We start from the raw sequence: 13,673 nt of genomic DNA on the forward strand, positions 1-13,673 counted from the left end.
GTATTTATATATACATAATAAATATACACAGTACACACACATATATAAACAAAAACTTTTATTTTGGATGCGATTAATCGTTTCACAGCACTAATATAAGTGCTATATATATATATATATATATATAAGCCAATTTAAAGCTAATTTCAAATATTAATAAATACTGCATATGATGCTGCCTTAGATTTCTGCCATAAATGAAAGAAAAACAAAAGATACGGCATGCTCAAAAGATAAGGTTGTTGTGTCATTCTCTCACACTTAAATTGCATTTAATCTGGAATATACCTTTAAACAAGCAAATGTCACAACACAATTCACCTTTCATAGAAAGGCCAGGCCTATTTACTGAAATATGTCTGGCATACTGCCTGTGAGCAGCGCTTACTTGTTGTTGAAGTACTCTCCATTCCGGTGGATCTGGTTCTCCAAGGTGAAGTTAAAGGTCACATGCTCTACTTTCTCTTTGATGAAGACCTTTGTGCGAGAGGAGTACTCTTGTTTCTGCAGGTATTTGATCATGTCAGGGAACCAAACAGTCAGCCCATAGTAGCTGGAGACAGAGAGCAACAAGACATGAAACGATGCAGAGATGCATTCATAGGATGGGTTGGAAAATGCATGTGGTTCAGGGTAGTTTACCTAAAGGACATGGAAAACCACACGGCCATCATCATGTAGGTGATCCTCCGGTACTCTGGATTAAACACTGTCAGGAAGTTGCTCCACACCTGGAAACCCAAAATAAAGCAGCATTTTATTTGAGTCCAATGTACTATAGAGACTTTAGTCTTTGTAACTTATGGAAACTAAGCTGCAAATATGTGTCAATCAGAATCGCCATGGTTACAAAGTCACTAAAACGTAAGCATGTTAACATATGACCACCCGCATTTACATATCAATGCCTATTCAGTACTCCGCAAATTGGTGAGGGCATTATTATTTATTTCATGCAAAGAGGTTAGCCAATTATAATAGCAATCATTTACATACTGTATATAAAATGCTGTTTAAAAGTTTGGGGTTGAACAAGATTTTTTTTATGTTTTTGAAGGAGGTCACCAAAACTGCATTTATTTGAACAAAAATACAGTTATCATGTCACATGTGTTACTTGATCATTCTAATATGCTGATTTGTTTCTTAAGATATATTTCAGTAACACTTTATTTTAAGGTGTCTTTGTTACACATTACATGTACTTACTATTATAATAACAATAAATTATGTGTAATTACATGCAAGTAACCCTAAACCAAACCCTAACCCTAACCCTAACCATATAGTAAGTACATGTAGGTATTAAAATTAATATTACTCAGTACTTAAATGTATAATTACGCTGTAACAAGGATGCCTTAAAAATAAAGTGTAACCAATATTTTGTATTATTATAAATGTTGAAAACAGTTGTGCTGCTTAGAGTTATTTTATTATTATTATTATATCATTTTTATATTTTCAGTTTTTATTTTAATTTGAGTTAGTTTTGCTCTTTTGTCATATTTATTAGTTTTTGTTCTTTTTAAATATTATTTAGATGTATTTTTTTATTTCAGTTTTAGTTCAGTGTCATTTATTTCCAGTTAGTCATTTTAGAGCTTCAACATAAAATTATTTTAGTTAGTTGCCAAGAAGAGCTACTATGTATTTCTTCATTTACTATTTTATTATTAATTATTTTTTATTTTGTTTTGAGGTTAACAAAATTGTTTCTAATAGCTTTAGCCCTGGTGCTGCTTAATATTTTTGTGGAAAACGTGATAATTTTTTTTCAGGATTCTTTGGTGAATAGAATTTTCAAAAGAACAGTATTTAAATATAAATCTTTTGTAACATTATAAATGTATTTCTGTCACTTTTTATCAATGTAATGCATGCTTGCTGAATGAAAGTGTTAATGGAAGAAAAAACTTACTGACCCCAAACTTTTGAGCAGTAGTGTTCAATGAAACAATGAATTTTTGGTGCAAGAAACTTAGACTGATATAAAATGAAATGTGCAAAAGAATAGAATATGTCCTCTGTAGATCATTTGAAATTAAAATTTCATTTGGTAGTTGTTGTTTGAGTGATTTTTGCGGTGTTATCGTACTCTACCTGATGGAAGAGGTTGGTCAGCTTGATCCTCCAGCGCTGATGCCAGGCTGTGGCCTCTCCACCCATGTCAACCAGCTCATCCATCTGTTTCACCGTCTTAATAGCGGTGACCTGAGGATTTCACAGCATGCTTCAAAATGTGCCTTCATACTTCACTGATATTCTCAGTTTTGTGTGGCTAATTGGTAGGAATAGCCTATATTAACTACAGTACTTGGCAATGAGAGGTGAGCCGTGTCTAATTAACAAGATTAAGATTTACAATGCTAATCGTTGCAGACTTTAAAAGGGTCCATAATACTTACAGAATGTTGTTTAAGTTCCCAAAATAAAAAATAAAAACTTTATTGACCTTCATTAAATGTGCATTAAAGCCAATTTAACTCCAGTTCGGCCAGATAAATGGAAACCCATTAGGGTGGCTGCATAATTCATTTCTAATTCATACTGAGAAATGAACATTTCCACAGATCACTTCCGTGCTAATGTTATTGTTCTTTCTGATGGTGAATCTAGCAGTACTCACAGAGAAAACCCTCTCCGGGTAGCCCTTGGCCCTCATGTTGGTGTCATGGACCTGCTTCAGAATCATCCATGCTTCATCATGTTTTCCGTTCTGTTAAAACACACACATTACGCATTACACCTACAGCATGAACCAAAAAACAGATCCAAGCCGGGATGTGGGACGTCACTAACCTCCAGGAAGAAGCGTGGGCTCTCTGGCATGGTGGTCAGCGCAGCGATAGCGGCGACGGCCGGGAACGCACACACCAGCACAAACACTCGCCAGCTGTGAAACTGGTAGGCTGAGCCCATCTGGAAACTCCAGCCTGGTTAAAGGGAAAGGGCATATATTACTAGTTGCAATGAATCAGGCTCAGAAACAAACTTTTCCATTAAGGGGCAACATTCCCCAATGGAATTGATGTCGAGGGGCATTTTTTTTTACCTTTGTATTGTATTCTTGGATTTATTCAATTAATCCAATCAATTTAGAATACTATAATCAGAATACTATAGACTGTAACCAACAAAATCTTATTAACATCTAAAAAAGTCAAAGGTGGCACAGAAGCTGCATCTTACTTTGTTTGTAAATATGCTATGAGATGAATGCAATTTTACATAGCCTCAAAAGTACATACAAATAAAAAACAGGAACTAAATGTAATGTCCTTTCATGCATTTTCACATTTCAACAAAATCAATTATGATTCCAATCACAATTAATTTTGTTTAATTGTGCACCCGCTTTTTTTTTTTTTTGCCCCTGCATCTTGCATTTGGGTGATATTTTTGTGATTTTGGTTCTATTTTACAAAGGCCCCAAGCCCTTGTTAATTTCTGACCCTGCACTAAATGAACATTTACAAAGTCATAAAATAGCCAAAATAATTAATGATATCAAAATGTTTCCATTTTTTGACTGTAAACTTTTTAAAGAGTGAATGCTAAAAAATACCACTTAATTTACAACTAATAAATTATATAGACTTCAGTCTTTCAGGGACAGAGAAACCACACTGAAAAAAATGGTGAGCTAAAAATGTTTTTCATGTGGTCAAATTAATTTTGTTAAATTGATTTTATTCAAACAAAAAAAAAATTATTTAACATTACTGAATCAACCTGAGTATTTTAGGATACATCAACAAAACTACATTTAAGGGTAAGATTGGGTATAGTAGAAATAGCTCTTTAATATAACAATTACAGGTTACCACTTTTTACATTGAATTATAACTTTAGTGCATAATTAATATTCACATATAACATAATTAACAGTCATCACCCAAGCCACACCTGGAACAGTTTGTGCGCAAGCTTGTTTGGACAATGTTTTAGGATTAATTATGGCAAAAAAATCAAGTGACTGACATTGCTGGTATTCATGGCAAGTAGGCTTTTAAAATCATGTTATACTTTTGAAGATAAGCTGATGAGATTTATAACCACTTTTAACATTGTCCCTAAATCCTTCATTGATCATCACGACACGATAATTGGAGGAATTACTTTCAGTGACATCTGCATCTTAAGTTAGCGGTTCAGTCCCCTCTGGAGTAAGCTGAGGTTAAGTGTCCTGCTCAAGGGCACAGTGGTGATAGTTAATGGAGCTACAACCTTTTAGCTACCAGCTGAGATCAATTAACCATTAAGCTACAGAACACCACCCAAACAATGAGAGCATGATGGTTACCATAGTGAGGAATGATGGCCCAGGCCATGGCAGCAGCGTAGATGCCTCCAATCATCCAGAACATGCAGAGCCAGCTCAAGTGCTCACCACGCTTCTCTTGAGCCAGAAACTCGGAGTAATACGAGAACACGATGGGAATAGAGCCACCGATCCTACAGCACAAAACAGAGAGGGACTCCATTATTAGGATATTGTGCATCATTTAAAAAAAAAATAGAATATCTCATTTAAAATTAAACAAAACAGTGTAAAATTTTGTGCATCATTATAATTTTTCGAATTTGAATTGAGCTAGTAAAAATACCAGGAAGTAGAATTAAAATGGAATGAAATTGAAAATAAGGTAACTGCTGTTTTTATTACTATTTTATTTTTTACATTATAACCAATTACAGTGAAAATTCTGGGTATTTCCAGAATCATTAGATCATATGTGTATTAACCTATAGAAATTTTATTTAATTCATTAAATATAATATTTCAATAAATTATATACATTCAGAAAATCTGTCCTTCCACCATATTTCATAATAGGTTTATAATATATGCTGAAAACAATTGGTGTACAATTTACTTCTGTAGGATTTGCTAATAATGAAACAATTTTCAAATTCAAGTTTTTAGTAAATTTCAGCAAAAATGACAAAGAAATGGCAAGTAACACATTGAATTCAACATGAAATTTTGAAGTAAAAAGACTGATTAAGTATTTGCTTGTAAAACACACTCTATTAATCCATTAATTTTAATTTTCAACTTCCAAATATATTTTTTTGGAGTGTATCATAATTTGTATTGGTAAAAAAAAAAAAAAAACTAGAACTATTAAAAATATTTTGTTAATTGAAATGTAGTTGAAATAAAATAAAAAAGAAATAATAGATGAAAATATTTAAATGAAAAATAGAAATGCTGCGACTTCACAGCTTACAGAAGTCAAATAAAATAAGCAAAAGTATTAGTATTACTAAAAATAAAAATAAAACTATTAATAAAACTAATGGTTATAATACATTAAAGTTACATGTACAGAAACTTAAAAAAACTAAAATTTATAAAAATGACAAAAGCACATAAAATCACTAACTAAAATGAAAATGACAACTGAAAATATAAAAAATGTTAATTCAAAATGGGCAAAAAGTAAACTATATAGTGTGCGGGAATTGTTTTCTTTTTCCTTTATATATAATAAATGTAAAAGAGACTGTAGGTGTTGTGAACTGTGCATTTACCCCACACCGGAGAGCAGACGACAGAACAGGAAAGAGCTGTATCCTTGGACAAAGGAGGAGAAGAAAGCAAAGACACTATTGATGGAGAGAGAGATAAGAAGAGTCTGTCTGCGGCCGATTCTGTCAGCCAGACCTCCCCACACAAAGGCACCCACCATCATACCCAGATACACAATTAGACCTGTGAGAGAAAGACACAGAGAGACAGTCAGATCAATAACTATACCAGCGTCCTGTCCCAATCAGGATACTCCATACAGACAGTAAATCAAAGTGACCGATAGAGCAGTATGCTGGGTAAAATGACATTTCTGTAACTGGAGCCAAAATACGATTAAAATGTCAAAGTTGTGCTTCTTTTATAGAAGGGAACATCTTCATTGTTTTGTGCCTGAAAGCTCAATTTCATTTTGGCTTTCGTCTGTGTGCGAGGATTTGGTGAATTCACACTGATGGCTCTTTCACAGCTCCAGCACCAGCTGGTCATGTGACTGCGGGTGTGAACACAGACAGGCGTCACCCGGCAACACCACAGCAGACTGCTGGCACCGCTGGCATACATGTGCTGCCACGGCAATCAGGAAGCAGGGACTCATCCATGGATACAACATACAGTAAATGACCCAAGGAAAATGATATTCCTCAGATGTTGCTCTTTCACCTCTGATTAACATCGTTTTACACCTTGGGTCTTGTTAGCTAAGCTAGTTAAGTACACCAGCATCGGAAAACACAATGGCTCTGTTCCAAAACCTAGCGAGCTGTCTGTCTTACTGTCTGCAGTCTGTATAGACAACATCCTAACTGAAAATAACATAACTTGACAATAACATAAATATTCTACTCCTTATGTAATTTGCATAGGAGTTTCAAATCACTCCATAATATTTTCAGAAACATACAGTATATATATATATATATATATAAAGCATACATATACCTTAAAGCATATTTTCTAATATATTTTGGCATTAGAAGGAACAGATGAATTATATATTTTAAATGTGAAAAACAAAATATATTCTTGCATTCATATTCTACATATTCATCATATTGTGTTTCGGCAAGACCTATGGCATTAAAATAAATCACCTCTTAAAATGTTATGATTATTAAATATATAAACTGCACACACATATTGGGTAAGACCACTGATCTATAATAGAGAATATTTCATTATCATTATATATAGATCAGTGGATAATACAGATTTGTAACTATATTGGACTACATTTAGTAATACCTTTCAGTATTGAATGGATTGCATTTATAAACATTTCTCTTCGTTTCACCATCAGAACCAACAGCTATACTCTGATGAGCATCTGTGCTGGTGTCTGGTGTTTCTGCAGGATCTGCAGGTGTTTGAGATGGTGCTGCAAATGTTGAAGTAGCATTAAAGTTGACTTTGTGAGGCAGCTGTCAGCACTACTTTTCTCTCACCTTGGCCTCATAATGGGCCGCTATGGCAGACAGCCGTGATGATGAGCCTTGATAGGCATCACTGCAATGCAGCACAGGGGTCTGTTATCTCAACCCCTCCTCTCCAGGGCCCATCGGCTTACACTGCACAAACCCTGCACAGGGCATGCCCGCGGCTCTCAGCACCTCCTGAGGTGCATTAGCAGAGGGGAGCAGCACTAAAACGGGACGGTGGGATTTAAATACGTCAAGACTGCTCTCTTATTAGCAGAAGAAAGTTGTGTTTGCAGTCTGGGTTGAATTCGATGGTATAAAAAACTGGGTAATGCAAAACAACACTCAGGTAAAGGTAATGGTGAATCTGTCAAAGCATTTACTGCCCAAAACAGTGTAAAAGTAAAAATATATATTTACACTGCAAAAAAAAAAAAAAAAAAACCTTAACACTTTACTTGAAGCCTGTATATGTAATGCATTATGAAGTGTTTTTAAAGCATTAAATATGTACTGTAATGCACCTAATAATGTATTGTATGATCTTATGAAGAATTGTAACCACATTTATAATACATTATAATATTAATCTATTTACTGTTACACCTTTAAGAAATATTATGCATTACCCTGAATTGCACAACACCTGCGTTTTTTAGTTTTTAATTACAATAATTTATGAAAAGATATAATGTATTTAACATACATTATGAATGCATTTATAATACATTATACATTTTAATATAGTTTTTTCCAGTAAAATATCTGAACATCATAAAAATAAAATAAATCTAAATAAAAAATAATTATAATCATCATTCTAGTAATCTTTTAAAAGGTAATATATATATTACATTAAGTATTTTTGTGTGTATGAAATATTTCATATAACATTCACTTAAAATCTATCTATATATATTTATATATTGTGTAATTATGTGTATATATACACACACATACATACATACATTTTCAATTTTTGTTTTCACTTTAATTAATTTTATATTTGATCTAAACTACCATTTTCACTGGTATAGTTTTTATATTATTATTTATATGTGTTATATTGTTATTTATTTATTCATTTTTAATTTTATTGATATATAGGTATATATTTATTCATTTTATTATCTTTTCTTTCTTTCTTTCTTGAGAGCAATTGTAACATGGAAAGCAATTTCCCTCTGGGATTAATAAAGTTTTTTGAATCTTGAATCTAATTTCACTATGATTTCAATCTTTGACATGGCCTTACTCAGTCAATATTAAAACTATACTATAACTATAAACTATTGTTTTGTTTAGTGTATACTATAGACTGGGTGAAAGCATGATCATATTCTCAATAATATTCCATAAACAATGTGTTGAGCGTTTGCATTCTGTGGAACTCTGTACTCATGACCTTATGACCTTCAAAGGCAATGATGCAGAGCACATTTGCTAACCAGACCTGAACAATAGAGATGACAACACCGAACACATGTGCTGTGTGATTTTACACAACTCACTCACCTGACAGCATTAATAAACACGGCTGCGCTCGCGGTTAACCACGTGTCTTGAATTCAAAGGGAAGGTCTGTGTTTTACACTACCACTGCTACACTGATGCAACACGACCCAGCCAATTAAGGCTCGGGGATGGTTGAGTGGGCGGGGCCGCCTGCATGATGTCACAGGGGTTTCAGAGATGCAGGAGAGGCGAGGGGCGAGGCAAGAGCCTGGAGATAGTTGACCTCTGCCTCCTCTTCCTCCTCAGAGAGAGTGAGAGAGAGCAGAGGGGGAAGGGCGAGAGAGGAGGCTGTGATTCTCCAGCACAGTGACAGGAAAGCACACAGGCTCCAGGGCTGAGGAAGTGAGGGAAAAACAGAGAGAAAGCGGGGGAGGGGCCGGGAGACTATTTATAGAGGCATTTTTTCCTTTCTGCGAGTGTGCCTATGTGTCACAGATGAGGGGAGCGCAATGGACTGTGGCAGGTTTGTGTATTCTGTTCTTCAGTTTCACCCGGACTAATGTGCCGTTTGGCACCCGGTGTTCTGGTGAGAAACAGGCTAAACGTGCGCCATCAAAGATACAGCGGCGTCACCTTTCACCCTCACCCACTGAGCTGAGCAGAAACACTCCGCATTTGTGCAGAACAAACAAGGAAATCTTACATAGCAGCTGCATCCATCCATGTGCCTATCTATCTATCTATCTATCTATCTGTCTGTCTGTCTGTCTGTCTATCTATCTATCTATCTATCTATCTATCTGTCTGTCTGTCTGTCTGTCTGTCTCTCTGTCTGTCTGCCTATCTACCTGTCTATCTTCTATCTATCTTCTATTGTTCTATCTCACATCTGTCTATCGATATGTCTTTCTATCTATCTATCTATCTGTCTGTCTGTCTGTCTGTCTGTCTGTCTGTCTATCTTCTATTGTTCTATCTCACATCTGTCTATCGATATGTCTGTCTTTCTATCTATCTATCTATCTATCTCACATCTGTCTATCTATCTATCTATCTATCTATCTATCTGTCTGTCTGTCTGTCTGTCTGTCTGTCTGTCTGTCTGTCTGTCTGTCTGTCTGTCTGTCTGTCTGTCTCTCTGTCTGTCTGCCTATCTACCTGTCTATCTTCTATCTATCTTCTATTGTTCTATCTCACATCTGTCTATCGATATGTCTTTCTATCTATCTATCTATCTGTCTGTCTGTCTGTCTGTCTGTCTCTCTGTCTGTCTGCCTATCTACCTGTCTATCTTCTATCTATCTTCTATTGTTCTATCTCACATCTGTCTATCGATATGTCTTTCTATCTATCTATCTATCTATATATCTATCTATCTATCTATCTATCTGTGAGCCACTGTAGCATCCATCCATACATCAATGTTCAATACAAATCCATTAAACCATAAAATCTCCCTGACAGCTGATTTGTCACAACATTTAATGGGGCGATTTACTTTCAGTGCCTTCATAAATAATAATAGTGTTGTATCCATCTTATTTTCATATTACACACACGAAAAACGCAGTTTCTTCTCATTTAGGCCATTTAGGCCTCATTTAAAGCCATCAGTAGAGAAACACTTTGCATTTAAAGCCATCAGTAGAGAAACACGTGAAACACGTTGCCATCAGTAGAGAAACACTTTGCATTTAAAGCCATCAGTAGAGAAACACTTTGCATTTAAAGCCATCAGTAGAGAAACACTTTGCATTTAAAGCCATCAGTAGAGAAACACTTTGCATTTAAAGCCATCAGTAGAGAAACACGTTGCATTTAAAGCCATCAGTAGAGAAAGACGCAGGTTGACTGTTGGGTGCAGTGAGCAGAAACAAACCCTCCGCGGGCCATTTCATCCCACACATCCATGCGGTTGGACTTGATTGGAGAGTGTCATGTGACAGAGGCTGAAGCATTTCTGCTGCAGAGCTGCAGCTGTGTGTGCATGGAAACGTTTCAGCACTAGGACCCAGCAGAGATACAGACGGCACTCCTGCATGAGTCAGGGCTGTTTTGTATCAGAGGGGAGACCAAGGGCCCTGCTCCCCAATGGAACTCACATACACACGCTCAGCTGAGACACACATCGAGTGAATATATCAATGAACAATCACTGACATGAGCACACAAGCTCACATTATAACCCAAGGTGTGAACCTTACGACCAAGAAAACACATCAGAAATTTCCCAGTAACCACTTAAAAGATCATTTAGCAAATAGCTAACATAAAGAAACAATGAATATGGTTTAAGAGCAGCAACACCTGCGTGCATGCATGAGCAGAGTATTTAAAACTACCAAAATGTCTGTGGATATTATATATATATATATATATATGTTTTTTGGATATGTAACATGATATGCAAGGACTCCATCCATGCAAAAGGACTACTAGAATATTGTATCACAGACCACAAGAAGACAGAACAAGCCATGAAAGCACACTGTGCTGTTCAGCATGTCTATTGTCAGTTAATTATAGCTCAAACTGCGTCAATGCTGCGTCGGGTTCGACCAGGATGGAGAATTGTGTGTCCTTGCTGGACGGACTGACAGATGGTGAAATGGGCACAAGATGACAGTGGAAATACAGACAGAATAAAGACAGTGGCCTTAAGATATATTTTGTTTATATGTTACAGAAAGCTATTTTCCCATGACCACTGGACAGAGATCTTATACATTTCTATACCTAATCTGGTTTGCTGGTCTTAGTTAGTCTTCCAGCTTGGTCAGGCTGGTTTTACAGGAGTTTTAGGCACTTTTTAGACCAGATAAGACCAGCAAACCAGCTTAGGCTGGTTTAAGATGTTGCAAAGGATCTAAACAGTATTGGCTTTCAAAAATGAAAAATTACATGTACAAGTACATACTTGTTCCAGTCTGACAGAATATCTATCTATCTATCTATCTATCTGTCTGTCTGTCTGTCTGTCGGTCTCTCTATCTTCTATTGTTCTATCTCACATCTGTCTATCGATATGTCTTTCTATCTATCTATCTATCTATATATCTATCTATCTATCTATCTATCTGTGAGCCACTGTAGCATCCATCCATACATCAATGTTCAATACAAATCCATTAAACCATAAAATCTCCCTGACAGCTGATTTGTCACAACATTTAATGGGGCGATTTACTTTCAGTGCCTTCATAAATAATAATAGTGTTGTATCCATCTTATTTTCATATTACACACACGAAAAACGCAGTTTCTTCTCATTTAGGCCTCATTCGTTGCATTTAAAGCCATCAGTAGAGAAACACTTTGCATTTAAAGCCATCAGTAGAGAAACACGTTGCATTTAAAGCCATCAGTAGAGAAAGACGCAGGTTGACTGTTGGGTGCAGTGAGCAGAAACAAACCCTCCGCGGGCCATTTCATCCCACACATCCATGCGGTTGGACTTGATTGGAGAGTGTCATGTGACAGAGGCTGAAGCATTTCTGCTGCAGAGCTGCAGCTGTGTGTGCATGGAAACGTTTCAGCACTAGGACCCAGCAGAGATACAGACGGCACTCCTGCATGAGTCAGGGCTGTTTTGTATCAGAGGGGAGACCAAGGGCCCTGCTCCCCAATGGAACTCACATACACACGCTCAGCTGAGACACACATCGAGTGAATATATCAATGAACAATCACTGACATGAGCACACAAGCTCACATTATAACCCAAGGTGTGAACCTTACGACCAAGAAAACACATCAGAAATTTCCCAGTAACCACTTAAAAGATCATTTAGCAAATAGCTAACATAAAGAAACAATGAATATGGTTTAAGAGCAGCAACACCTGCGTGCATGCATGAGCAGAGTATTTAAAACTACCAAAATGTCTGTGGATATTATATATATATATATATATATATGTTTTTTGGATATGTAACATGATATGCAAGGACTCCATCCATGCAAAAGGACTACTAGAATATTGTATCACAGACCACAAGAAGACAGAACAAGCCATGAAAGCACACTGTGCTGTTCAGCATGTCTATTGTCAGTTAATTATAGCTCAAACTGCGTCAATGCTGCGTCGGGTTCGACCAGGATGGAGAATTGTGTGTCCTTGCTGGATGGACTAACAGATGGTGAAATGGGCACAAGATGACAGTGGAAACTGGCCTTAAGATATGTTTTGTTTATGTTACAGAAAGCTACTTTTCCGTGACCACTGACAGAGATGCAAATACTGCCAAGCTTTAAAAAAAAAAGGGCCATGAAATATCATCAACATGTAAAATATCATCAGCATATTTCATTGTAAGGAAAGTGTAGCTTGGACATTGTGCCTAACACTTCATTTTGTGTTTCATAGAAAAAGATAAACATACAGGGTTGAACAATTTTTCATTTTTTGAGTAAACTAATCCTTTATCATCCAGTTTCATTACATTTATTTGCAATACATTTAATTTTTCAATCCTACACATTTTCCAAAAATAATCATCTCTCTCTCTCTCTCTCTCTCTCTCTCTCTCTCTATATATATATATATATTTTTATGCATGAGTCTGTATGTTAGCCGCTGTTTTGGTGTTTCTTTCTCCCTTTCTCTCCTGTCCTGTCTCTTACAGGTCGCCCCGCCACCAGTGTGCGCCGTGGTAGGTTGTGAGGAGCACCAGCATCTTTCAAAAAGACAAGCATAGAGCAACATCCTCAGAGAGAGAGGCGTGAGAGAATGGAATGTGCGCTGTTCATCTTGTTGGACGTTGTTGAGACTGTGTTATCATATTTATTGTAAGAACTTGTTGAAGTTTTGAGTGAACGATTGAAACGTTTATTGTTCTCTCCCCTCATTCCGAGTGTGAGAGACCATAAATCTGTCTAGCAAGTAGTTTGTGTCTTGTGAACGCTGTAGGGGCTAGGTGCCATTTATGTTTAACATGTTTTTCTCCTGTTTTTGGGATTAGTTAAGGAGGTAGGGAAGTGCCTGTATCTTCTTTTTCTTTATTTTGTTAGGATATTTAGTTTTGGGTTAAGGTAGTTCCTTTTTGTTTATTATTTTGGCCTGGCCTAGCCCTTAAGTTTTTTTACGTTCTTTTTGTGTTACCAGCTGGCAAAACCAAACTGTTATTCCCTTTTAACCTCACAATAAAAAAGAACCCCAAGAGGTTTCTTGAAAAGGTACCATGACCATCTCTCTTCATTTTATGTTTCACCCCTGGGGTTGCAACAATATATATATATTAGAAAAAATTTGAATATCGTGG

General features: G+C 36.2%; 1 protein-coding gene across 1 annotated transcript in view; it reads right to left on the minus strand.

Annotated features, from left to right (window-relative positions):
- The window catches only part of sv2a (synaptic vesicle glycoprotein 2A), a 50,570-nt gene that overhangs the window by 12,112 nt on the left and 24,785 nt on the right, over window positions 1-13,673 (minus strand). Inside the window, 7 exon segments of the mRNA XM_016538670.1 lie at window positions 389-553; window positions 643-731; window positions 2,104-2,214; window positions 2,630-2,719; window positions 2,803-2,936; window positions 4,307-4,458; window positions 5,542-5,722. Coding sequence (XP_016394156.1) covers window positions 389-553; window positions 643-731; window positions 2,104-2,214; window positions 2,630-2,719; window positions 2,803-2,936; window positions 4,307-4,458; window positions 5,542-5,722 — 922 coding nt within the window.

The sequence above is a fragment of the Sinocyclocheilus rhinocerous genome, unplaced genomic scaffold, assembly GCF_001515625.1.
Source record: "Sinocyclocheilus rhinocerous isolate Xijiao unplaced genomic scaffold, SAMN03320098_v1.1 scaffold66, whole genome shotgun sequence".
Classification (NCBI taxonomy): Eukaryota; Metazoa; Chordata; class Actinopteri; order Cypriniformes; family Cyprinidae; genus Sinocyclocheilus; species Sinocyclocheilus rhinocerous.